The sequence below is a fragment of the Rhamphochromis sp. 'chilingali' genome (genome assembly GCF_963969265.1).
Source record: "Rhamphochromis sp. 'chilingali' genome assembly, chromosome: 8".
Taxonomy (NCBI): Eukaryota; Metazoa; Chordata; class Actinopteri; order Cichliformes; family Cichlidae; genus Rhamphochromis; species Rhamphochromis sp. 'chilingali'.
The window spans coordinates 462,501-486,203 of NC_137935.1; the positions used below are offsets into that span (position 1 = coordinate 462,501).

Below are 23,703 nucleotides of genomic sequence, written 5' to 3' on the forward strand. Positions count from 1 at the left end.
GAATCCTCAAAATTAAAAACCCAAATCATAATATGTTCTCATTGCTTTGTTTATTAATTGTTTTGGTGCATTGCTGTTTTGAAAATGATAAGTATTTAAATGTATTACAGATTAAAACAGGCATAGGGAAAGTAATTTAAACATTTATCCCATTACTTAATACAAGGTATTGTTCCACATTGAATGTGATTTATGTTTTACCTTACCAAGTAGGTTAATATAATTGTCTAACCAAGTTGTAGAATTATGGTACGGTCCCTGGCAGAAAGATGAGCATAGTCACCATACTGGCTTGGGTGGTGTGGATAACTGGGTTCAAAAATGCATGAAGTTTACATTTGTGCTTAAGTGACTTTTGTATGCATGTCACCATTTACCAGATTGTTTATTTGTTTTCTTCTTACTGCTTGGCTTCATCTCCTTGTTTAGTATTCTGTTGGGTTCAATGACCTTACCCGCTCCATTTTTACTTTGTGCTGAAAAACAAAACAAAACAGTAAGCATATATTTGTTGTATTAAATCTCTTATAATGTAATGTCAAATGCTCCTGAATGTGGTCAAGCAACTAATGGACCTTGAAATCTTGAATATGGTTTCTAAGATAAATCCAGAGTCGCAACTATGACTTTTAGTTTAAGGTGACACATGTGAATGTGGAATATGGCTAGAGCTATTACAGCTGATATTAAAAGATACAAGGCTGAATTTTTCTCCAAACAAGACTCCGGTGTAGTGATGGGATTTCCGGCTCTTTTTAGAGATCCGGCTCTCTCGGCTCGGCTCACTAAAAAGAGCCGGCTCTTTCGGCTCCCGAACCGGCTCTTCAGGTTATTTTGTTGCTTTCATTCATTTATTATTAACAACAATATAAAATTATGCACAAAATGAATTACTAATGTTTAAAAACGTGTTTTCTATGTATATATGTTCATTATATAAATCTGCTTTTATTTATTCACTCCACATAAAATTTAAAAAATAAATTATAAAATACAAAAACCTACCATTTACAATTTAACTTTTAAAATTTAAACTTTAAATTTAAAAATACCAAGTGCCCAGTGCTCAGCGGGTAGACACACTGGCAGCTTCACTTATATCACACTTAATTCACTGTGTTTTATCTTCCCATCGCACTGATGAGTGGACAGTTTTCAGGTGCCCGTGCACCGGCTCTATATGATATCCTTTTCTTGCAGACTCTACACTCTGCCTATGTATTGTCAGTAAAATTTAAATGGTTCTAGATTTTGCTTCTTTTCTTGGTGTCACTCATTTTCTTTACTCCACCTTTCTAATGTGACGACATTGTCTCTTGTTGTTGCTCCCGGCTCTCTTTCTCTCTCTCTCCCTGCTGCTCTTTTCGTGTGCTACTGCTGTTGCGAGTGTAACTACCGCCCCTAGCTCCTCCCTCTGCTCAGAGGCGGGAGGGGTGCAAACGCAAGGCTCTGTTTGCGCCCCTCCCGTCTCTACTCAGCGCAAACACAAGGCTGACGTGCAGCGAAAAAAGTGAGAGAGAGGGCAAGAGAAAGTAAAAAAAAAAAAAAATCCACGGCTCCCAATAAGGAGCCGGCTCGCATCGTTCACTTCAAAGAACCAGCTCTAAGAGCCATTTCGTTCGCGAACGACCCATCACTACTCCGGTGACTGGTCAACTTTCCACTCACCACTGATTTACTGTAGAAAGAGGATGAGAGCGTAGAGGGAATACTTCAGAAGCGCAAACCAGGTAAATAAAGAGTAGTAGATCAGCCCTCCACACACCAACTATTTTCATCTCTCTTGATTAATCTCATCTCCTTCTGTCTCCTGCAGGGCAGCTTCCTTTCTAACATCCTTCAACAAACCTTCCTCACTGTCCCTTGTTTGCACATGCCCAACACAACCTCAACCTGGCCAATGTAGAACAATGTAGACATTTTTTCCAACATGTGCAGTCCCAATGATATTGTTCTTCCTAATCCTATCCATTCTCTCCACCCTCAAAAAGAATCCCAGCATCTTTGCTTTCCCCAAACTCACCTCCAAGAACTGCAATCTATTAAGAACTCTGCTGCCCCCTTACTCTACTGCACTCACTCTAGAGACTATATCACCACATCCTAAAAAGAACATTACTGGCTGCACACTGACTATAGTATTGAGTGCAAACTCCTAATCAACTTTTAAGCCTTCAACAACCTCGCCCCCGCCACCCTGAGGGATTGTCTTTACTGTCACTCTCCCACAACACTGCTAACACTAACCTCCTTACCCCCATCATCAAAATCATAAATCTGAGGGTACAATCCTTTGCCACTGCTAATTGCACCCTCTGGAACTTCCTCTGCTCATTAGATTCTCTCTAGAACTTTAAATCACAGCTCAAAATCACCTGTTCAAACTAGCATTTCCTACCTGACCATCCTCCAAAACTGACCTTTCTATTCTGTTGAGCTGGTCTTTAGAAAGATCCTTGACTTTCTTTAAATTACCATTTGGACAAAGGTAACAATCACTGGAAAAATGATAGTAATGAATTATCTTTTTTTTTTTTACATAAAGATAGCAAAGATAGCAAAAGTGTCTAGGAAGTAGTTACAAAGGTAAAAGCTTCAATAAATGATGACAAACACATACCTGGAGGTTCCTTGACAACTTTCTTCATCATTCTAGTATCTATAGAATCTGTAATAAAGTCTATTAGTCATGTGATTTCATAAATTGAACAAAGTTGAGACTAATCACATTGTACTTACCAATCTGTGGATATACAAGATTTCCTTCATTGACCTCACGCTCCGCTCCGACCTCCTCACGCTCCGCTCCGACCTCCTCACGCTCCGCTCCGACCTCCTCACGCTCCGCTCCGACCTCCTCACGCTCCGCTCCGACCTCCTCACGCTCCGCTCCGACCTCCTCACGCTCCGCTCCGACCTCCTCACGCTCCGCTCCGACCTCCTCACGCTCCGCTCCGACCTCACTTTCTTCACTTGAATCTGTCAACTGTAGGTTATCTAACAAAATAAAAGATTGTCTTAATGAATTATAAGGTTATAGTGCAGGAAACGTGTATAATTCTTAACCTTAACACCACTTTACCTTCGATTTCAATCTCTTCAAGTGTTTTGCCTTGAAGGCTTTTGAGAGACCCTTTCTCCATGGCAATCAGTAGTTTGGATATTTTGGCAAGCTGGGTAGTAGCCTCTGGAAGTCTATAATATTCGCGATGAACACGAATATCATGACCTAGGAAGTTGGCAACTTGGTCTAACTCGTGATTCTTGAGGTTTAAGATCTGAGACAAAGTTGCGACATGTTTGCGCAACTGCGTTGAACGTAGGTGTTCAGGGTTTTCAGCCCCACATTCAGTCGCATAAATCCTCAAACAGTCCTGTCCTCTGTAGGGAGTCAGACAATGAGGTCTGGCAAACAGGAATATCTTTTCTGCCAGAACACCACAGTCTTGTCTTTTCTCTGTCAGCCGTGTTATGGCATTCACCATGTCTGGTGAAAGTAGCACTGCAACCTTGCGTCCTCGTTTACCCCTCAATTCTACACGACTGAAGTGTTGACAAAGGTAAAGTTCAAATTTTGTCAGTCCAATTGCAACATCCTTGTGCAGGGTACTAGTGTCTCTCTCCTGGAAGCCATTCAGTGTCATCTTTGAAATTTCTCCCCCTCTTCTCCTGTTAAATAGTATTACATTTGCCATGGTAGCTTTACAAAGTTCACTGTATGATTTTGGTGAACTATGCTCTTCCAAGTCCTTCAGTGCTTGTTCTGTAGTCTTCTCCAGATGTCTATGAAGACGCTGAACATCTTCTGTGAAAGGAAGTGTGGAAGGCTTGTTGAAGTGCCGCTCGTTTAGTGTGGTTAATGCAGTATGGGAGATGAGTTCTGACCACTTTGTAGCATAAAGGGTTTTGAAACTCTGGGTTGACTTTATCAGTGCACTGTCTTCTGCCATCAGTGCTCTGCAATGTATAATATCACAGACTTTCTGCAGTGAGTGTCCCAACTTTAAAGCAAGGCTTGGAGTCGAGTAGCAGTTCTTTTCTTCATCATACCCACACACCTTCTTAACAGCTTTGATAACCACATTGAAATTTGCAGGTCTTACAGCATCCTCAAAAGTGTGTATTGAGCATTCTTTCCGAAGTGTGAGCAGAAGTCTTCCACATTCTCGGAGTGTCTGGCGAATGTAGTCAAATTTGGTGGGATCTTTCCCATGTTTGTTAAAGAATGATTGAGCAAGCTGAAGAATAGAGAAGTCACTTCGCACAGTAGAAGTTATTTCATCATCTTTCATGACAGCTAATATCTTCCAAACACCGGGGGAAACTTGCTGACACAGAGCTGACTCACTCATACAGGCCAGGGACAAGACCTTTTTTCGTCCCCCCTCTGAATTGGCCTCCACTGGTTTTGAAGAACATTTACGAACATGTCTCCAAAGATCTCTTTTAAGATATAATGCCTCGCAATAAATGCAGTGAATATAGTCTTTTCCTTTGTAGGGTTTTTTTGATGTGCGTCTGGTTTTTAATGATCCAATCCCACTTGCGATGACCTCCGAGTTATGTCTGTGGTTTCCTTTGTTTCGCAGCTTAGAAAGCATTTTCAAACGGTCTTTGGACTTCTTGGGAAGACTTAAAACTCGAGCAACATCTGCATGTGATTTCTCATGAGTTTTTAAATGACGTGTAAACTTTGTCTGTAGTTTTCCACAAATGTAGCAGTATGTTTTGTTTCTTAGTGAGGAGGATGTTTTTAAGGAATCTTCAGCCGTAGTATTAGAGTCATCAACAATGCCTTCAGCATCAGACTTTTCTGCTGTGGCAATAACCCCTGATACGTCGAGCTGTCTTGTGCCAATTCCATCTTCAGATATTGATTCGGCATCTTCTGAAATTCTTTGTCCTACTCTCTCTAAAAAACTTTCTAGGCGAGGTCTTTTCGTTTTGCAAGCAGATTGACTGCTGGAGATCTCAGAGTTCTGTACTTGTTTGCAACTTATATTTAAAGGCTCTGATTTGTTGTCCCATGAGCTGTCTGAGTCAGCTATAGAATCTGGCACATATTCCTCTTCTGATGAAGCCCCCTCACTTGAACTATCTTCACTAAAGACCTAATAACAATCAAAAACACAAAGTAAGACTTTGTTTACCTTACATATTTTACTGAGAAGAATTCTGCAAAAACACTTACCTCTGGAAGAGGTTCAGTGAGGTTCACCTTGTGGCTAACATAACATCTTTTGTGCCAGGACTGGTAGCAAACTAGACAGAGAAAAATTAAGTTAATAAAAGAAAGGTAGTTAAAGCCGCTTTCCCCAATTTAAAAAAACAGGCTAGATGGAAGCATAAACACAGTCAAGAAGGCTCCCCCCTCCCATTGGATATTATCCATAGGCCACACCCCCTGGTGTGCTTTGCTGCTAAACAGGCCAGTGCATAGTGTGGTGGAGCCATGTTAATGTAGAATTTAAGGAGTCAGGAAAGACTGTTCTATCGTTTTTCTGGACTGAGCCATGTTATTGGCTGATGGTTTTAGACAAATGCAACAGAACCACTTCATTTTTTTTTCTTTAATCTCCAAACAACATTTATAGCTATGCTTTGTTAAAATGTTGTTATGAACATGAAAAAAAAAATATGTTAAGCTAACTTGTTTTTGCAAATTGGGTATAGCAGCTTTAATAATGACATGGTAAGTAAATATGTAAAAAGTGCAGATGTAAAAGGTTCATTATGAACATATATCATATTTACTTATGGATTAGTTTTTATAGTGTTCCTTATGGATCATATTTAAGATATTCTAATGTACCCAACCTTCCATAATTAAATAATTACCTTCACATCTCACACCACTCCATTTCAGAGGCGAAAAAGGTCCTCCACATGCAAAACATTTTTCTAAACTTGACATTTCGTCAGGGACTAGATCATGATCGCAGTCCTGTTTGGTAAAAAAAAACAAAAAAAAAAAAACAGTGTAATCAAAAACAAAATTCATACTTTTGTGATGTAAAATATCACAACCAAATAGTTGTTTTGGTTCCTCTTTAAAAAGGAGTTAAGGACGGAAGAAAAAAAAAAAAACAGGTTCAAGTGTTACTAAAACTATTAAATCAATTTTTGTAACTTTTGCAATGCAAAATTTAAAGGGAAAAATACCTGCTGTATATAGATCAATTTTCAAAACAATTTGTTCTTCTAGGTTTTATATTATGGTATATATTACAAAACCACAATGAAAAGAAAATTCATTGTGGACCCACAACACCCAAAAAAGATTAGACTTACAATTTGTTCTTTCTGAAATGAGAAGATGTGTCCAAAGTTTTGACTGGGAGTGTAAAAAAGTATAATTAAATCATGAAGTCATGAATCCATCAAGACATAACGGATGGCCTTTACACAACAATGTTACATAAATGTGCTTAGCATTAACAGGAAAGAGTTTAGCGATTGTTTCGGTTGTATTTACATGCTCCTTCCTATAGTAAGCTTCATTCTTGCTCCTTGATCAGCTGAAATTCAAATATGCGATCTAACTACATCAGAGTTCATTTCAACCAAGCCGAGAACTACGTCTTTATGCAAACCAGATTTAGGGTTGGGGTTTCATACTTCTTGTTTCAAATCTCAGTCCTCCTAATGCGTGCATCTTACTTGGTCAAGATAACCAAGGACCCACATACCTCAATACTGCCTAATAACTAGCACCTCAGTCTACAACTAAAACAATCTGACACTGAAACTCCAATTTACCTTTGTTGCGTCGTTAGGAGAGGAACTGGCTGCATTCTCATCCACAGCCTGAGATGGCACCATGTTGGATTTCTAAAGAAGAAGCGTGAATAATGAATGGCAGTCTTTGGGTCTAGCCAAGATGAATACAGTCCTCCTAATGTCTGGACCTGTCCAGTTGAGTATTACACAGGACCCGTGTGTGTATGCACAATTGCCAGAGTAACTCTCATTGATCTGAATTCATTTCTAAACTCAGTCCTCCTAATGTCTGGACCTGTCCAGTTGAGTAATACACAGGACCCGTGTGTGTGGGCGCACTTGTAGGTAGAACTCAGTTGTTTATACTTCCTGTTTCAAATCTCAGTCCTCCTAATGCGTGCATCTTACTTGGTCAAGATAACCAAGGACCCACATACCTCAATACTGCCTAATAACTAGCACCTCAGTCTACAACTAAAACAATCTGACACTGAAACTCCAATTTACCTTTGTTGCGTCGTTAGGAGAGGAACTGGCTGCATTCTCATCCACAGCCTGAGATGGCACCATGTTGGATTTCTAAAGAAGAAGCGTGAATAATGAATGGCAGTCTTTGGGTCTAGCCAAGATGAATACAGTCCTCCTAATGTCTGGACCTGTCCAGTTGAGTATTACACAGGACCCGTGTGTGTATGCACAATTGCCAGAGTAACTCTCATTGATCTGAATTCATTTCTAAACTCAGTCCTCCTAATGTCTGGACCTGTCCAGTTGAGTAATACACAGGACCCGTGTGTGTGGGCGCACTTGTAGGTAGAACTCAGTTGTTTATACTTCCTGTTTCAAATCTCAGTCCTCCTAATGCGTGCATCTTACTTGGTCAAGATAACCAAGGACCCACATACCTCAATACTGCCTAATAACTAGCACCTCAGTCTACAACTAAAACAATCTGACACTGAAACTCCAATTTACCTTTGTTGCGTCGTTAGGAGAGGAACTGGCTGCATTCTCATCCACAGCCTGAGATGGCACCATGTTGGATTTCTAAGGAAGAAGCGTGAATAATGAATGGCAGTCTTTGGGTCTAGCCAAGATGAATACAGTCCTCCTAATGTCTGGACCTGTCCAGTTGAGTAATACACAGGACCCGTGTGTGTATGCACAATTGCCAGAGTAACTCTCATTGATCTGAATTCATTTCTAAACTCAGTCCTCCTAATGTCTGGACCTGTCCAGTTGAGTAATACACAGGACCCGTGTGTGTGGGCGCACTTGTAGGTAGAACTCAGTTGTTTATACTTCCTGTTTCAAATCTCAGTCCTCCTAATGCGTGCATCTTACTTGGTCAAGATAACCAAGGACCCACATACCTCAATACTGCCTAATAACTAGCACCTCAGTCTACAACTAAAACAATCTGACACTGAAACTCCAATTTACCTTTGTTGCGTCGTTAGGAGAGGAACTGGCTGCATTCTCATCCACAGCCTGAGATGGCACCATGTTGGATTTCTAAGGAAGAAGCGTGAATAATGAATGGCAGTCTTTGGGTCTAGCCAAGATGAATACAGTCCTCCTAATGTCTGGACCTGTCCAGTTGAGTAATACACAGGACCCGTGTGTGTATGCACAATTGCCAGAGTAACTCTCATTGATCTGAATTCATTTCTAAACTCAGTCCTCCTAATGTCTGGACCTGTCCAGTTGAGTAATACACAGGACCCGTGTGTGTGGGCGCACTTGTAGGTAGAACTCAGTTGTTTATACTTCCTGTTTCAAATCTCAGTCCTCCTAATGCGTGCATCTTACTTGGTCAAGATAACCAAGGACCCACATACCTCAATACTGCCTAATAACTAGCACCTCAGTCTACAACTAAAACAATCTGACACTGAAACTCCAATTTACCTTTGTTGCGTCGTTAGGAGAGGAACTGGCTGCATTCTCATCCACAGCCTGAGATGGCACCATGTTGGATTTCTAAGGAAGAAGCGTGAATAATGAATGGCAGTCTTTGGGTCTAGCCAAGATGAATACAGTCCTCCTAATGTCTGGACCTGTCCAGTTGAGTAATACACAGGACCCGTGTGTGTATGCACAATTGCCAGAGTAACTCTCATTGATCTGAATTCATTTCTAAACTCAGTCCTCCTAATGTCTGGACCTGTCCAGTTGAGTAATACACAGGACCCGTGTGTGTGGGCGCACTTGTAGGTAGAACTCAGTTGTTTATACTTCCTGTTTCAAATCTCAGTCCTCCTAATGCGTGCATCTTACTTGGTCAAGATAACCAAGGACCCACATACCTCAATACTGCCTAATAACTAGCACCTCAGTCTACAACTAAAACAATCTGACACTGAAACTCCAATTTACCTTTGTTGCGTCGTTAGGAGAGGAACTGGCTGCATTCTCATCCACAGCCTGAGATGGCACCATGTTGGATTTCTAAGGAAGAAGCGTGAATAATGAATGGCAGTCTTTGGGTCTAGCCAAGATGAATACAGTCCTCCTAATGTCTGGACCTGTCCAGTTGAGTAATACACAGGACCCGTGTGTGTATGCACAATTGCCAGAGTAACTCTCATTGATCTGAATTCATTTCTAAACTCAGTCCTCCTAATGTCTGGACCTGTCCAGTTGAGTAATACACAGGACCCGTGTGTGTGGGCGCACTTGTAGGTAGAACTCAGTTGTTTATACTTCCTGTTTCAAATCTCAGTCCTCCTAATGCGTGCATCTTACTTGGTCAAGATAACCAAGGACCCACATACCTCAATACTGCCTAATAACTAGCACCTCAGTCTACAACTAAAACAATCTGACACTGAAACTCCAATTTACCTTTGTTGTGTCGTTAGGAGAGGAACTGGCTGCATTCTCATCCACAGCCTGAGATGGCACCATGTTGGATTTCTAAGGAAGAAGCATGAATAATGAATGGCAGTCTTTGGGTCTAGCCAAGATGAATACAGTCCTCCTAATGTCTGGACCTGTCCAGTTGAGTAATACACAGGACCCGTGTGTGTATGCACAATTGCCAGAGTAACTCTCATTGATCTGAATTCATTTCGAAACTCGGTCCTCCTAATGTCTGGACCTGTCCAGTTGAGTAATACACAGGACCCGTGTGTGTGGGCGCACTTGTAGGTAGAACTCAGTTGTTTATACTTCCTGTTTCAAATCCCAGTCCTCCTAATGTCTGGACCTGTCCAGTTGAGTATTACACAGTACCCGTGTGTGTATGCATACTTTTCAGTATAGCCTTTATTCATTTAATACTATTTATACTTATACTGTACTATTTACATTATACCTTGCTTCTCCATGGCCAGTTGGAATCACCATAGTTATAGGTGATTTCTTCTCCTGGACCAATATCTTTGATTGCAAACAAACAGAGATGGGGCCTTCCATCCACTCTGGTAACTGTCATTTTACTGTTTGGATTCACATTATCGTCATTTACAAGTCTGCCAAGTGAGCCGTCCTCTCTGGTAGCATCAACACTAAAACAAAAAGTATACAATAACAATTACACTCTGTAAAGAAAGTCATTAAGTATATTAGGTTGTAGAACGTCTGAATAACATTTTAATATTCAATTCAAAATATTATTTGAATATTATAATTTGTAAACCTCATGTATTTTATCCTTTATCAAAGCAGTTACATACCATAACTGTTTTCCATTGAACTTGAAATCAAATATGAAAACCTTGAGTGCATCATGGTAAAGTTTCATTCGGTTTTCTTGTTCCTCTTTAGTTATGATTTGTCCTCTGTACTCAAAAAGAAAATCTCCCTTTTGAAATGACCGACAGCTGAACACACCGCGACCTAAAGACACACATCAAAAACAAATTGGGCAATAAACTATAAACCATTTAATTAAAATCCTTCTTGTTTTTAAATATGTTTTTTATTTGATTATATTGTATTATTTATTTTGGAACATGTAACATGTTCATAATTCCTTGGGGAAAGACAAGGAAAAAATAGAAATATAATAATAATAATAATAAAACAAGTATAATTATATTCGTGATTATTAATTTTCTCATGCATGGTATGCTACAAAAAAACTACAAAAAACATAAAAATTTCTATTTTGAGAAGCTGACTGCATTCTTTGGAATCAACTCACCTTTAAATGAATCAATATACCTCACATCAAATCCTGCCTTGTCTTCACCTAAGGAGCAGTAATACCTAGCATCTTGTATGGGATTTATTTTAGCTCTCCGTGGCCTTGTTGCCGCCATCCCCTGCAAAGATCAGGTATTAATGACTTTAGAAATAACACATTATACTACAAAATGTATGTAGACATAGAAATAAACAGATCGAAAAATCTATTTATGTTGGGGAGAGCTCCCCTAAAGGTTCCAAATATCTTGAATCACTGTGTGTCAGAGGCTGCATGCCCTACCTGTGGAAGTTCTGTTTCGTATATTTTATTTGGTCTAAGGTTACTGCAAATCTTAATGAGTTAATTTTCATATCCACATTTCCTTAACCTTTTATATTTCTTAAAGTTATAAATTAAAATAATGATTTAGTATGGTTGAACAATAAGCATATTTGTCCTACAGTTTTTGTTTCATTTGTAAAATATTTTCTGAAAACAGATCTCACTAGTTTTAAAACCACAAGTTTTGTGATGCTAAAACCAAAATTAATCAAACCAACAGCAACAGAATGTCAAACTTTTGCTACTAGCATGCTGGCTAGCTAAACTGTCAAAAATTAGATGCTTTGGTGTATCCGAACGTAATATAATAACCTATATTACTTTGCTTTATTGGATGAATATATTTATATAAACATCATGTGTAAGGGAATTTGTATGGTTCTCACCTGATCTTCCACGAAAGCAGTAAGATAAAAGCTGTCTCATTAAATCCTCATGTCGTGCACCTGAACTCTTTAGTGTCCTCTTCTTCTTCTTCTGCTCTTTAAATGTTCATGGTGGTTGGCAACCAGCGTAGATGTACATTAGCGCCCCCATAGTGCTGAGGAGTGGATATCATTGGCCAAGAACAGTGGATTAACACTGGGATTCTTGCAAATAGAATGCTATGATGTAATAGAGTTAAATTGCTCTAGTGCATTCTGACATAACTCACTTGGAATATGTAGACTTAATAATACTGTATAAAATGTAATTTTTCCAAAAGACTGATATTTATGCTTCTAAATTTTTAAAGAATGAAACAAAAGTAGTAAATGGGGATGATGAGTTTTAGTAACAACTTCAAAGTTATTTGGCTAAAAGAGTTTTAAAATTCAAATAATTAACTTGGACCAAAAAGGCATATTATTGCTACAATGAGATTGGTGAATAAAAATAGATTAGACCACAGATATTTAAGTATTGCAGCAATACAATTAATTTTCATGACCTTAAGTGTTTTTGTGATGCTTTCTTTTTCTTTTTAAATAGTAAAAACTCATGACATAATTAGGACAAAGTTTATAATGAAATAGAAAAATCTTTATTATTGTGGCTGGTCTGGGATGCTGCTGCAGGTGAGATGGACTCACCTGCATTGTATCTACAATCTGTTACAGCAACCGTATAATTATTGTAATTGTTGGACAGCGCGAGGGAACGACCGGCTCAGGTGAGCCACAGGCTGGTGCGCTAGCGTGGGCGGTCCCTGGAACCACCTCGTCACCAGCGCCGCTAGATCTACAGGCGAACGCCCAGGTAGTCACTTCCCCGTGGCTGGGGCGCTGATGCTCCAGGCCTATTCCCTCGCTTGCTCATGGAGGGGGAGGTGGCTCCTCGGTCTTAGTCGGGGGAAGAGGGTATGTGGCGGGGCGTGTTCTGCGATGCCGCTGCATGTGAGATGGACCCACCTGCACGGCATCTATAATCACACCACGCTGGCTTAAAACTTGTGCTCTGCTTGTGGTGTTGTTTGTGGTGATGTGTACGGCAGACACAAACATACCTTCCCACCCTCATACACACAACCACAAACACTCGGCCCTCACCCAACGTGGACACAGACATAAATGGACACTGTACACACAATCACACTCCCCAAACATTCTCTACATCCCAGGTCCAGGTATTCTTGCCCCGGAGGGGGAACTCATACCCAGACCCAGATGTTGCCCTCCTCCCTGAGGTGGAAATCAAGCAGACCGTCCCCGGCTCCGCAGTGGCAGGGGGCCGCTGCAACCCAGGCCTCGATCAGATGGCCAATTCCACCTTCAGGCCCCCCCGCCCTGACGGCTGGCAGAGAGTGGGGCTCTGTGAAGACCCCATGCCTCCCTCCGCTCGCTCATATGTAGTGTTGCTGCGTGCTGTTCTAAAGTGCATTTAAAACACGGGAGGAGATGTCATCTGTTCTTTTGATATTCATCAGAACCCTGGCTGCAGCATTTTGGATCAGCTGAAGACTTTTAGTTGCATTATGTGGACTTCCTGATAGTTAAGAGTTATAGTAATGCAGCCTTGAAGTAACAAAGGCATCAACTAGTTTTTCAGCATCACTCCTGGATGGGATGTTTCTAATTTTAGCAATATTACGGAGGTGGAAGGAGGAGACCCTAGAAACCTCTTTCATGTCAGATCTAAATGACATGTCTTTGTCAAAAAATAACACAGAGGTTCTTTGCTTTATTACTGGAGGCTAATTTAATGCCATCCAGATGAAGGGACTGACCAAGTAATTTGTTTTTCTGAGCTTCTGGTCCAAAGACAACTTCTGTCTTGTCGGAATTCAAAAGGAGGAAGTTTGAAGACATCCAGGTTTTTATGTCTTCCAAGCATGCCCGTAATCTTTATAACTGATTAGGTTCATCAGGATTTAGGTGTGCATAGCTATGGAAATTTATCCCATGCTGTCTAATGATTTTACCAATAGGGAACATATATATAGTAAAAAGGATCAGTCCAAGTACAGAACCCTGTGGTGTACGCCACAAGTAACCATAGAGGTTGAAGAGGATTTATCATTTACGTAAACAAACCTTGAGTCTGTTGGACAAGTAAGATTTAAACCAGCCTAGTGCTGTTCCTTTGATCCCTGCAACATTTTCAAACCTTTCTATGAGAATATTGTGATTGAATGTGTCAAAAACAGCACTGAGGTCCAGTAGAACCAGAATGGTCACCAGTCCATTATCTGAGGCCATGAGAATATCATTAGTAACTTTCACCAGAGCTGTTTCAGTGCTATGATGAGCTCTAAAGCCAGATTGAAACTCTTCAAACAGGTCGTTATTGTTTAAGTGCTAACACACCTGATTGGCAACTATTACCTCAAGAATTTTAGATATGAAGGGAAGATTAGATATAGGTCTATAGTTCATTAAGTTGTCTTGATTAAAAGAGGGTTTCTTAAATAGAGGTTTAATTACAGCAACCTTAAAATCCTATGGTACGTATCCATTTTCTAAAAATAAATTCATTATATCCAAAACTGGAGCAACAATTAAAGGAAATACCGCTTTAAATAGTTTGGTTCGGGATTAGGTCTAACATGCAGGTATGTATGTAGACCATGTCTACATACCTAAATGTCATAGTTCAGCTGTGTGCAGGCAGGAACGAGGAAAAGGACCCAAAATGCAGACTCTCGGAAGACTGGAGTGAAACTCAAAAACGGCAGCTTTATTGCTGGTTGGAAAATAAGAGACAATACAAAACTAATCCACGGGGAGACACACAGCACAGGATTAGTGCCGTTTACGATGCGACAGGGAGCACAGAAAATACAGGGCTAAAATACACAGGGCATAACGAGGGGAATGAGAGGCAGGAGGTGAACACTGGTGGGAGACATCAGGGCTAACGAGACCAAGGAAGCAAAACTGAAAACACTGACATGAGACAAAGGCTGTATCCCAATTCAGGGTCTGCAGCCTTAAAGTACGCAGCCTCAACGATCCTCAAAGGCTGCGTACTCAAAGACCGCTAAGGCCGGAAGTAAGAGGCTTGTGAAATGGGACGGTCTAGCCTCCATCGCGCTGCCCAGGTTGCCTAGCAACCATAACACCAATCGCTGGAAACGTTTCATACAGTTTTGTTTGACAGAAATGAAAGAGAACATATTTTGTTTGTGTGATTTAATAAGTATCTGAGGCTGAGACCACAGGACTGTAAAACATGATTGTTGGCCTTCATATTTGTACTGCAGTCATTTAAGATTAGCTAGTAAATAACAATTAGCTAATGTTGTTCATGAGACTAAAGTCAGTGTAAATATGATATGGCCAATATTATAGTTATTATATTAATCATCATAAGCCATTACAGCAGTGAGTTTGAACTCTCAAATCAAATCACTTCTACAGCACATGTGAGTGAAATTCATGTGAGTGAACTCTGTGTCAAATACTGATTTTCAGTAAAGATTCAAGTTGCAGTTATTTATATGTCCTATGACCTTAAACCTTCACTCAAAGACAAGTATCTTTGACAGTGTATATACAGATGTATCATATATAAGAGACAAATATTGTCCGTTTGATATGTTGGCATTACTAAATTTGGCTCAATGCTTACATATATGTGTAAAAAGAAAATGGGGAAATAGATCAAATATATATTTTTGGGAAATAGATCAAATATGCTGGACTATTTTTGTCATATCCCAAGAAAACACCTTTGTCGCATCTTGGATCCAGCTTTCCCCTATTTTGTTTATAAGCATAGCACAATGATCCGAATTTTTTCATTCTAGAAAGATCAGGTCTTTTTCCAGTTAACATCTTATACGCTGTCTGACCTGTGCGTTTGTTAAAACATCGGTTCCTAATCACTCCCGCGGTTTGTACTGCATATGGCCATAAAGACTTTGGCAATTCGCTCTCAACTAACATGCATCTCGCCATGTCAAAAAGTGTACGCCAGTTCCTCTCTGCTGTTCGGTTTTGATGAGGCGAATATGGCGCCGAAGTTTCCTGCCTAATGCCGTGTCTACTTAATAAATCTCTGAACTGACTGCTTGTAAATTCAGTTCCATTATCAGAACGAATGCACTTGATTTTCCCATATGACGCCACATCTGCAATAAATCTTTCAGTTGCTTGAGTTGTATCACTTTTGTGTTTCAGATTATATACAAATGTTGCACCTGAATAATCATCAACAAACGACAAAACAAACTTAAACCCTTCTTTAGAGTTTGGCGTAATCGGACCAGCCAAATCCGTATGTACCAACTCTAATGCTGCCCTGGCCTTTTCATCCGGTTCTCGGTTCCTAGTTTGAATAAACTTCCCTTGTATACAGGCTTCACATTGCATATTTTTGTTGATTTTACCCTTAATTTCCATTCCATCAACGACATTTTGCAGATTTTGAACATCCTCATAATTACAGTGTCCTAGGATTTCATGCCACGTTTGCATATCAAAACATCCATTACATTTATCTTCAAACTCTTGCACAGTGTTTATAAAGAACAGTCTCTCGTGTTCATATATAGGGAATTTTGTTCCATCAACATGTTTAAGAAAACTGTCCCCGTGTTTGAAAACCACAGTGGCTCCGTTACTAGTAGCTGCTTTTACTGACAAAATGTCCTGTGGGAACGATGGAATGTAGAGTGCTTGTTTCAATGTTACCTTGTGGCTGCGTCCTTTACTGTCGATCATACTTATCTCAGCATCTCCTCGCCGCTTTGCAGCTCCTCTGCTCCGCCTTCCGTCAGCCAACTCTACACAATGAGCCTCGGGTTGAAATGTGTCATCAAAAGTCTTAAAACTCTCGATCTTCGCGAAGATATGTGACGTCGCTCCCGTATCCACCAATAGCTGGTTATTCAGCATCTCTTGGCCGCCGTCCGGGACCCTCTGGGGTTTGGAGCCCGTCTTGAACGCGTAGTCCTTCTCCACGACCCCTCTCGCTTCATCCCGTCTTAGCTTCCTTCTACAGGTCGCATCTTTGTGTGTACTACTCCGGCAAAAACTGCACCATACTCTAGATCGGCACGTTCTTGCAGTGTGTCCCTTTAGTCGAAAATTTAAAACACACAATCTCATTATTCTTTGATCTTCGGTCATCTGCTCGCCATGAAGTAGAATCCTGGTCTGATTGCACTTTTGTCCTCATTACGTTGTCATTAGTTATAGCCACACGCATTCGCTCGGTTTCTTCATAACTTCTGAGTTTTACTTTAAAATCTGAAAATGTGATTTTTGCTTCACTCTGTGTAACGTGCACAATCAGGGGTTTAAACGTCTCTGGTAGACCTTTCATTATCATTGCGATCAGAAGTCCATCAGTTAGTGACTCACCCGCATTTTTTAACGCTGTGATAATTGCTTCTGCTCGGATAATATAGTCCGTCACACTTTCATTCTTTTCATTTGTGAGAGAAGTGAGTTCGGTGTACAGACTTATGATCCTTGGCTTGCCCACTCCTGCATAATGACCTCTCAAAATTTTTAGGGCCTTCCGTCCGTCATCAACTGCATCTCTCATAACTAACGATAAACTTTTGTCATCCAGAAATTGTATCAACTCTGCATATGCTTCTGCATTTTTGTCATCATCTTCACCATCGGCTTCTTCATCACCCTCAGCCTTTAAGATGACATCTTTCAAACCTTGTAGTCTGAGATGACCAAGGAACTTCGTTTCCCATATCTCATATTTCCTTTCATCTCCATCAAATTGCAAACGGGAATATCGACTGCCCGACTCTGCCGTGCGTCTGCTCATGATGCACAAAAACGCTTACTCACTCAATCGTGCCAAACTTTTAACACCTGCCGGTAACTTGCGCAGCGGAAGCGTGCTGGGCCCATAACCTGTTAGCAGAGCTGCTCTGGGCCACGTCATGGCATAATATTTTTGAGGGAGAATAAAAAGTCAACACACATATCTTATTTCTGATGGAGGACTCTGCCACTACACTTCTCCAGTCCATTCACAAAGTCGTTGCATGGTGAGACATGGATAGGAAGTGGGCGGAGCCTTTTACCGTCATTTTATTGTGACGCAAAGTACAAACACCTGTGGACACACAATCCAACAGAAACGTTTCCAGCGGTGAGTATCATGGTTGCTAGGCAACCTGAGCAGTGCGACGGAGCCTAGACCGTCCCATTTCACAAGCCTCTCACTTCCGACCTTAGCGGTCTTTGAGTACGCGGCCCTTGTGGACTGCTAAGGCTGCGTATTTTAAGGCTGCAGACCCTGAATTGGGATACAGCCACAGAGACAGAACACCAAACCATGATAACCGAAACATGGGAAAATAATAATCAAAACTGTACACTAAGAAAGCAGAACAACAAAGCATGGAGCAGCAAAAAACCAAAACACAGACAGCAATAAATACAAAACACACAGTGAAGGGAAAGGGTGAACACAAGACCCAGGGAACACAGATAAACGTGAAGGCAAGAGGACCTAAAACAGTGAATAAAAAATAACCACAAACTCAAAATGCTGGGTCGAGAGACCCAGGACCATGACACCTAAATGCATTGAGTTGCCACTATGTGATTGCCCAATTAGTGAGTAGTTAACGAGCAGTTCGAGGTGTACCCAATAAAGGTCACTCTTTTTTACATTTGTTTTAGAATTGCAATATCCTCTTTACACAGGGCCAGGAAAGCATTTCCCCTTGAAAAATAAGATAATAGAAAACAACCTATATTTGTATTCACTCAGGTTCTCTTCATCTAATCTGATAACAGATAAATGAGAGAACAAACCAAAAAATAAATAACTTATCAGTCAAATACTTTTTCATACCACTTTGTAAGTACGTAACTGTATTTACTTAGTATAACTGTGAATAATTACACAAAACCTTAGTGTTTCATATAAAAGCAAAGCTTCATATGTCTTCTTTCCAACAAGGTAAAGCAGGCTTTTATTACAATTAAGTTCAACATACAGTGGTTCATTTGGTGTGGTCATTTTGGAACATTTACCAGTTATCTAACCCACATGTGAATTGGAAGGACTGTGTAAGAATTGGCGGGACAACTACACACAAGCCTCATTATTATTCACACATGTGTGAATATTCATGAGGTCCTGCTATTACACACGCTACCACCAGGGACACTCTTGGTGATACACAGATTTAACACAAAATCAAGTTTATATGTATTAAACCGACATCTTGATTTTTTTGTTTTTTTAGGGTTAGTGGACCAATAGAAACCACTCTACGTTGTTAGATTTCAGTCAAAATTAGCAGGACACCGCCTCTGTCCTGTTAATTCAAAATGTCCTTCTAGTGTGGTGTGTATTCAGACGAAATGTCCAGCTAATACATGTTTACCAACGCACAGTCACACACACAGTCACACACACACACACACACACACACACACACACACACACAGTCACAGACACACACACACACAGTCACACACACACACACACACAGTCACAGACACACACACACACAGTCACACACACACACACACACACACAGTCACACACACACAGTCACACACACACACACAGTCACACACACACAGTCACACACACACACACAGTCACACACACAGTCACACACACACACACAGTGACACAGACACAGTCACACAGACACAGTCACACACAGTGACACACAGTGACACACAGTCACACACACACAGACACACAGTCACACACACACACACAGTCACACACACACACACACACACACACAGTGACACACACACACACACACACACAGTGACACACACACACACACACACAGAGTCACACAGACACACACACACACACAGAGTCACACAGACACACACACACACACAGAGTCACACAGACACACACACAGACACACACACACAGTCACACAGACACACACACAGACACACACACACACTCACACAGACACACACACACACACACAGTCACACACACACTCACACAGACACACACACACACACACAGTCACACACACACACACAGTCACACACAGTCACACACAGTCACACACACACACACAGTCACACACACACAGTCACACAGACACAGTCACACACACACACACAGTCACGCACACACACACACACACACAGTCACGCACACACACACACACACACAGTCACGCACACACACAGTCACACACACACAGTCACACAGACACAGTCACACACACACACACACACACACAGTCACGCACACACACAGTCACACAGACACAGTCACACAGACACAGTCACACACACACACACACACACACAGTCACACAGACACACACACACACAGTCACACACACACAGTCACACAGAGTCACACACACACAGTCACACACAGTCACACACAGTCACACACACACACACAGTCACACACACACACAGTCACACAGACACAGTCACACACACACACAGTCACACACAGTCACACACACACACACAGTCACACACACACAGTCACACAGACACAGTCACACACACACAGTGACACAGACACACGCACACACACAGTCACGCACACACACACACACACACAGTCACGCACACACACAGTCACACAGACACACACACACACAGTCACGCACACACACAGTCACACAGACACACACACACACAGTCACGCACACACACAGTCACGCACACACACACACACACAGTCACGCACACACACACACACACACACACACACAGTCACACACACACACAGTCACACACAGTCACGCACACACACGCACACACAGTCACGCACACACACAGTCACACAGACACACACACACACAGTCACGCACACACACACAGACACAGTCCCACACACACAGTCACACAGACACAGTCCCACACACACAGTCACACAGACACACACACACACAGTCACGCACACACACAGTCACACAGACACACACACACACAGTCACACACACACACAGTCACACACAGTCACACACACACACGCACACACAGTCACACAGACACAGTCCCACACACACAGTCACACACACACAGTGACACAGACACACACACAGTCACGCACACACAGTGACACAGACACACACACAGTCACGCACACACACACACACAGTCACACAGTCACACACACACACAGTCACACACAGTCACACACACTGGAGTCATACATGTGTCACGTGTGTTCGAGCAGTGACAGTTTGTTTGTGGACAGCAGCTGAGTCGCTTTCACAGTCACAGCGTCCACATACTTCTGCTCCACGTTTCCATAGATTTACATTTCATCAGGATGTTTTACATGCTGCTCAGAGTCATGTGACCAGCGTTTGCATCGTGTGTGTGTCACAGGATTACATCTCAGAGTTTAAGTTTAAGAGCGTGGTGGCTCAGGACCTCATAGACTACTTCCTGTCTTACTTCCCGGAGCTGAAGGATGCCGCCGTCGCTAAGAGAGAAGGTCAGGAGACACTTTCAGCTCACCTCATCAGCAGCCTCCTAGTCTTCTCTGTGACATCACTTCCTGTGTGTATGCTCGTCCTCAGGTCTAGAGTTTGAGCGTTGGCTGAGCGGCTGCGGCCCGCCTCTCTACGAGCCAGACCTGTCAGCGGGCGGCGCTCTTATCGGGCCCGTCCAGGATCTGTGCGACCTGTGGAGGAACGCTGACCCCCCTGACCTAGAGGCGCTCGCGACCTTTGACCTCTCGACCTGGAGCACCTTTCAGATCGTCCTTTTCCTGGACCGCATGCTGGACCACTCGCCGCTGCTGCACAGTAAGTTGCCGTAGAAACACTGCAACACATCATTCAGAGCCTGCAATAATCTGCTCGAGTGCAAAGTACTCGAGTATTTGTACTCCGCAGCATGAAACATACGAGTACTGATGAAAGGGGTCATGTGACATCCTGTTTGCTGCAAATGGTTGGTGACGAGGACGTGGGCCGTTTCTCAGTACTCACGTCTGTACTGACGTCCTCGCTAGTCTGGACTCCGTAAGTTCACACGGGAGTTCGGACGTCCCGAGAACGCAGCGCGATCGTTCTGCTATTGGAACGGCAGTGTACGTGATGACATCACAGCTCCACCCCCTCTTAATTTAACTGTTACACATGATGCAGCAGATTTACTTCAGGAAAAAGATATTTCAAAAAGTATCTTCAGCACTTTGACGGATCATCAGTTTCATACAGTGAAGCACGATCACTACATGACACGTGTCTCCCAATCAACATAGCGTTAGTAAACACTCAGGGCAGACAGCTGGTTTGGAACAAATAATCAGATCATTGTTGGAGCAGCGTTCAGGATCTCCACGCATCAGCACGCCGTTTCTGCTCCCGGTGAAACTGCTTCCTCCTGAATTTAAATATTTTGATGTTAGATTTGTTACTTTGACGGGAACAGTACTGCGACTGATGCCGGAGCACAAGTACAGATGTTGAGAAACTGCCTTGATGTTCCTCACCGCGCAGAACACAGGAAGTGATGTGACAGGTGTCCACTGAAGGTTCAGTGATGAATGATGATGTCACTGCGCAGGTGTGATGGCGAGCCTGTCGGACTCGTACTCGTCGCTGTTCGACGGGCTGAACGCCGAGGTGCAGATCCGCTGGCTGCAGATGGTGGTGAGGAACAGCTTCTACCCCGACCTGCCGCGAGTGCGAGCCTTCCTGCACAAACACGTAAGTTCCGCCCACCTGCCTGTTGCGACGTTGAGCCGATCAGAACAGACATAGTTTTAAGGGGGTCGCTCAGCTACTCTGTCACATGTTTGCCCCTCCCTCTCCGCAGACGTCCAGGATGTACACAGTGCCGCTGTATGAGGACCTGGTTGCTGGGGTGATGAAGTGTGTTGCCGTGGAGATCTTCTACCAGACACAGCGGCGGCTGCACCCGAACCTCAGACGCACGCTGCAGCAAATCCTGTTCCAGACCAGCTCGACCAATCAGAATGGCTCCGCTCTGCCTCCCTCCTCCGGCTCCACCCCCCCGCAGGAGCCAACCGCTGCCGTGGCGACTGCCTCCCCTGGCGGAGCCACCGGGACAACTGCCACCATTGCTCTGCGTGATGTCAACGTCTCGGCGTGATGCCCGGACTACAGGAAGTAGAAACAATCAACAGGAAGCCTCACTCCAGATGTTTTAAAAGGGTTGATGTGGGTCAAAGGTCACTGCTTGAAAGCTTGACCTGTGTCTGGCGCCCCCGAGGAGGGCCCTGGTTGGACCCTAGAGTGTTTTTATGCGACTGACGACAGAGCAGAGGTCAGGTCGTTCTTCTCAGCTTCTGGCAGAAACGCGCCACCAGAGCGGCGTCGTGTAATTAGGTTGCGTTCGTGCTAACTCGCTCAGCGACTAGGCTGTGTGGGCGGAGTTCGACCGGGCAGGGACGGAGACGCCATGCTTGCTGATGATTCAGTGAGAAAAACATTTCAGCCTTACGCTCGTTCTCTGCCCGTGCGCTCACTGCTGGTTGGTTTCGCCGTGAGTGCCTTTGCCTTGTTGAAGTCTCTGCCCCCATCACTGTGTGGGCGGAGCCTCTGTGACAGTGTTTAAACTCTACCTCCGCTTGTGTGGACTCACCTGAAGGACCTCAGAACACCAGCAGATCACCTTAACGCTGCCTTCGTGCAGCTGGGAACACGCGGCCTTCTGTCTGTCCTGGCTCTGAAACGTCCCACCAACACTGAACGCCTCCTCGCTCTCTGAATGTTGAAGATAACCTCATGTTTACCTGACCTCTGACTAAACGAGCCCACGGACCGGTCTGATGGGCGAGCTCGTGTTGCCTGTTTGTTTTTACTGTTTTATGGACGTTTGTTTTTATGAACTGCTGACCCTTTAATAAACACCGATATCCAATCAGAATCCATGGAGAAAATTCAGAACCGAATGAATGCATCTTTTATTTATATTCATGAATTAGCGTGTCAATAACTGAAACTGTTTCCTGTGTGATCACGTGTTTGATTTACAATAAAATGATTGTCTCTATGGGTGCTTTCACTCTCAGATCAGGCCGGAAAAGTCGGACGTGTTAGGCGTTAGCTTGAAGGGGCATAAGTGCCGGAAGCTCTGAGGCCTTCCGTTCACAATAAAAGCTGGAGGAGC

General features: G+C 42.7%; 2 protein-coding genes across 5 annotated transcripts in view; one reads left to right on the forward strand and one right to left on the reverse strand.

The window, feature by feature from the left end:
• The window catches only part of LOC308401760 (uncharacterized protein), a 16,656-nt gene extending 2,015 nt beyond the window's left edge, over nucleotides 1-14,641 (reverse strand). The window contains exons 1-12 of one of the 4 annotated variants that reach the window (XM_080890151.1): nucleotides 10,871-14,641; nucleotides 10,401-10,563; nucleotides 10,040-10,232; nucleotides 7,228-9,639; nucleotides 6,760-6,831; nucleotides 5,839-5,944; nucleotides 5,192-5,262; nucleotides 3,083-5,111; nucleotides 2,876-2,997; nucleotides 2,740-2,791; nucleotides 2,621-2,668; nucleotides 378-476 (exon numbers count right to left, since the gene is read on the reverse strand). In XM_080890151.1, the coding sequence (XP_080746277.1) occupies nucleotides 378-476; nucleotides 2,621-2,668; nucleotides 2,740-2,791; nucleotides 2,876-2,997; nucleotides 3,083-5,111; nucleotides 5,192-5,262; nucleotides 5,839-5,944; nucleotides 6,760-6,831; nucleotides 7,228-7,290 (2,662 nt within the window). In that variant the 5' untranslated portion in view covers nucleotides 7,291-9,639; nucleotides 10,040-10,232; nucleotides 10,401-10,563; nucleotides 10,871-14,641. Of the gene's footprint in view, nucleotides 1-377; nucleotides 477-2,620; nucleotides 2,669-2,739; nucleotides 2,998-3,082; nucleotides 5,112-5,191; nucleotides 5,263-5,838; nucleotides 5,945-6,291; nucleotides 6,335-6,759; nucleotides 6,832-7,227; nucleotides 9,640-10,039; nucleotides 10,233-10,400; nucleotides 10,564-10,870 lie in introns of those variants that run through there. The other 3 variants (XM_080890149.1, XM_080890148.1, XM_080890150.1) reach the window with 3 other exon arrangements.
• Nucleotides 1-23,586, forward strand: part of rnpepl1 (arginyl aminopeptidase like 1) — a 34,965-nt gene extending 11,379 nt beyond the window's left edge. The window contains exons 9-12 of the mRNA XM_080890154.1: nucleotides 20,947-21,055; nucleotides 21,141-21,368; nucleotides 22,135-22,277; nucleotides 22,387-23,586. Coding sequence (XP_080746280.1) covers nucleotides 20,947-21,055; nucleotides 21,141-21,368; nucleotides 22,135-22,277; nucleotides 22,387-22,683 — 777 coding nt within the window. The 3' untranslated portion in view covers nucleotides 22,684-23,586. The remainder of the gene's footprint in view (nucleotides 1-20,946; nucleotides 21,056-21,140; nucleotides 21,369-22,134; nucleotides 22,278-22,386) is intronic.
• Nucleotides 23,587-23,703: the final 117 nt, after the last annotated feature.